This window comes from Watersipora subatra, chromosome 9 (assembly GCF_963576615.1).
Source record: "Watersipora subatra chromosome 9, tzWatSuba1.1, whole genome shotgun sequence".
NCBI lineage: Eukaryota > Metazoa > Bryozoa > Gymnolaemata > Cheilostomatida > Watersiporidae > Watersipora > Watersipora subatra.
The window spans coordinates 24,233,022-24,236,894 of NC_088716.1; the positions used below are offsets into that span (position 1 = coordinate 24,233,022).

At 41.7% G+C, this 3,873-nt stretch overlaps 2 protein-coding genes across 2 annotated transcripts; both read left to right on the plus strand.

The window, feature by feature from the left end:
- The first annotated feature begins 242 nt into the window (after positions 1-242).
- On the plus strand, positions 243-1,226 carry LOC137404916 (uncharacterized). Its single transcript, XM_068091144.1, has one exon. It carries the CDS (start codon positions 243-245, stop codon positions 1,224-1,226), a length of 984 nt encoding a protein of 327 aa, XP_067947245.1.
- Positions 1,227-1,357: 131 nt separating this feature from the next.
- LOC137404917 (uncharacterized) lies at positions 1,358-3,337 on the plus strand. Its single transcript, XM_068091145.1, has 3 exons — positions 1,358-1,365; positions 1,593-2,407; positions 2,526-3,337. Exons 1-3 carry the CDS (start codon positions 1,358-1,360, stop codon positions 3,335-3,337), a joined length of 1,635 nt encoding a protein of 544 aa, XP_067947246.1.
- Positions 3,338-3,873: the final 536 nt, after the last annotated feature.

Consider the following 3,873-nt stretch of genomic DNA (forward strand, 5'->3'; position numbering starts at 1 on the left):
GACACACTGTAAGGTTCTAAAAAGACTGACCAAGAAAGGTCAGCTAAAGAGTAACACCGATCAAGCCACTACCCGCCGCCTTCAGCTAATGAAATAGCCCAGCAACGCTAACCAACCCAAGGCATCAATGACCACAAACTACACAAAGTCAGCAGGGCAATTACATCTTGCCACTGCCATCCAAAAGGAACCCTGACCTACCAAACAACAGAAGTCAGACCGAGAAGCGTCTAACCTTGTTGATGAAAAAGCTACAAGCTGACAAAGGGTATAGCCAGGAGTATGTAAAATTCATGAATGATCTTATTCTTGCTGGTCACGCAGAGCAAGTGCCACAAGATGAGTTAGCAAAACATGTAGGTGTATGGTACCTGCCACATTTTGGGGTTCGTCACCCTCAAAAAAAGAAGTTAAGAGTGGTCTTCGATGCTAGTGCACGGTTCAAAGGAGCTGCACTAAATGATTTCCTTCACACTGGACCAGATCACATGAACTCCTTGTTAGGCATACTACTGCGATTCAGAAGAGAGCCAATTGCGTTCACCTGTGACATACAACAAATGTTCCATAACTTTTTAGTAACACCTCAACATCGAAAATATCTAAGATTTCTTTGGACCAATGATGACTCAAAAATTATACAAGAATTTCGCATGAAGGTGCACTTATTTGGGGCAACTTCTTCACCTGGCGTAGCTACCTTTGGATTACGAAAAGTGGCAGAGGACCACCGCAACATCTCAACTGAAGCAACAAGGTTCCTAAAAGACGATTTTTACGTAGATGATGGGGTTACTTCAGTGTCTACTCCACAGGAAGCAAAAGAGTTGATCAAGGCAGCGACAACCATCTGCACAAAGGCAAACATCAGACTGCACAAGTTCACATGCAACAATGAAGAGGTATTGAGCACTGTTCCAATTTCTGAAAGGAAAGAGGTCAGTAAAAGTATTGACATCTTTAAGGACAGTTTGTATTGTGAACGAACACTTGGGATGGAATGGAACATATGTTCAGACACATTTCACTATACGACACCTACATCGGCTAAACCAGCTACAAGGCGCGGCATACTTTCTACAATCGCTAGAATCTACGACCCCATTGGATTTGTCAGCCCCATTGTCCTCAAAGGCAAGCAAATACTTCAACAAGTTACAATGGCCAACCAATCTTGGGATCAGCTGTTGAACCCAAGCGTGAAATTAGAGTGGGACAAATGGTAATTTGCCATTACTAAAGATCAAACGATGTTTTAAGCCTTCCGAAGAGGTTAAGGTAACAGAATTACATCACTACAGTGATGCTAGTCTACAGGGGTATGGAGCTTGCTCTTACCTGAGACAAATAACTAAAGATGGCAAGGTAAGTTGTAGTCTCCTACTTGCCAAAGCACGAGTTACACCACTCAAGACCCAGACAATACCCAGACTAAAACTTCAAGGGGCTGTAATTGCAACAAGACTCGCCACAACCTTGCGGAAAGAACTAAAGATCAAGATAGACTCAGAGTTTTTCTGGACAGACTCAAAGATAACACTTGGCTACATAGCCAATGATGCCAAACGCTTTCATATGTTTGTTGCTAACAGAGTGCAAGAAATCAAACAAACGACAACACCACAGCAATGGCACCATGTCCTATCCAACGACAACCCAGCAGACTTGGTCTCCCGAGGAGCAACAGTTTTAGAATTGTCTCAAAAAAGCATATGGTTTGACGGACCAACTTACCTACAACAAACCGATATTACAGACTATATAGTCAAGACTTCAACAGAAAGAAAGGTCGATGAGAAAGATCCTGAAGTTAGGAAACTAGCAGCCTTCTCTACAAAGACAACTACTAAAGTGAAGCTTACATACAGGTTCGCCAAATTCAGTAATTGGAAGTCACTGATACGCAGCATAGCGCTTCTAAAAAACTGCGCAAAAGCCAAGAGCTGGAAAATCACCAAACCAAGTTTAGCAAATCTGAATGACGCAGAAAACTTCATCATCAAGAAGGTTCAGCAGGAGAAATTCCTAAAAATGGAAAAAGATAAGACGCTGGTCAAACTAAACCCTGTACTCGATGAGAACGGTATGATCCGCATTGGTGGGAGAGCTGAAAGGGCTTCTGGGTTGCATCATTCACAGAAGCATCCATTGATCATCCCTAAAGCATCTCACATTGGCCACCTATTAAGCAAGCATTACCATGAGAAGATTTATCATCTGGGTCAGAGGAGTACCTTAGCAATGATAAGAGATGCAGGATTTTGGATCCTCAATGGAACAGGGCAAGAGAAGTCACTAATTAGAAAGTGTGTTGGCTGTGCAAGACTTCGCAAACCACCACAATCTCAGTTAATGGGTCAACTGCCAAGAGAGAGAGAGAGTAGAACAAACTCCATCATTCACGCATGTGGGAATGGATGTATTTGGTCACTTCAATGTTCAAGACAGGCGCACTGAGTTGAAACAATGGGGTTTACTGCTGACCTGTATGTATTCACGGGCTATACACATCGAATTGCTTGAAGTCCTCAGTTCCGATGCTTTGATAAATGCTTTGAGGTGTTTCATGGCAGTTCGAGGTCCAGTTAATACAATCCATTGCGATAATGGAACCAACCTCGTCGGCGCCAAAAATGAACTTTACAGACACTCTCAAATTGCAAACAGGGAACTCCAAAATTACTTAGAGGACAACAGCATTACTTTCAAGTTTAACTCTCCAGACGCTAGCCATCAAGGAGGATCTTGGGAGCGATTAATAAGATCAGTAAGAGCTGTCTTGAATGGCATGTCCCTAAAATACAGTAAGAGACTGGATTCACAAACTTTGAGAACTGCCTTTTTTGAAGCAGCAAGCATTATCAACAGTCGTCCAATAACAGCAATGGGCATAAACAATCCAGAAGAGCATATCTTAACACCAAACCATCTATTGACAATGAAAACGAAACTGCTTCTTGCCCCACCCCCGGGAAGCTTTTCCCCAGATGAAATATATGGAAGGAAACGCTGGAAGATGGCCCAACAATTTGCGGAAGAATTCTGGACTATATGGAAAGCAGAGTACTTACAACAAATGCAGATAAGGCAGAAGTGGACCAACATTCAGCGAAACATTAAAACAGAGGATATTGTTTTAGTCAAAGACGAAAATGCCCCTCGATGTGACTGGAGAATCGGAATAATTACTGACACTATCTCCGATGCAGACGGGCTTGTGGGGAACGTGAAAGTACGTCTAGGTAACAAATACCTCGACAAAACCGGAAGACCTTTGGAACCACCCGTTATCCTAAGCAGACCAATTCAAAAGATCGTGCTCCTTGAATTTAACTAGATTTAACTCTTGGCCACTCAATCTACATATAACCATTCAGCCATTTAGGTATACACCAAGTCGCATATTTAGTTCATGTTAAACAACCATATCATATCACACAATTATAAAAAGCCAATGTAATAAATTTCATTTCCATTAAATTTAGGTGGGAGTGTAGTAAAATTAGATAGAACTCGTCACATTTGCTGCAATTAACCATTCACATACAATTACTAAAACGCATCTTGTTTATTTAAACTGTCTATTAATGGGGTTGACCTCAGCGGCTGCACCGGAATCCTGATGCCACCTCTGTGATGTAACCGGATGGGTAGGATTAGTCATGCTGCCCTTAGGATGTATATGTGGATGGCCAGTATTTTTTTGCACTAACTACCCTAATGTCCTTAGTTGACCACCACGTACATATATATATATATAGCTTCACAGTTTATCTTCAAGCCAGACTAGTTGGAATTGTAGTAGAAAGAAGAACAGGTCAGTGAATTACACCATATTTTTCTGTCAAATTTGAAGAATGAACTATGCTTTAT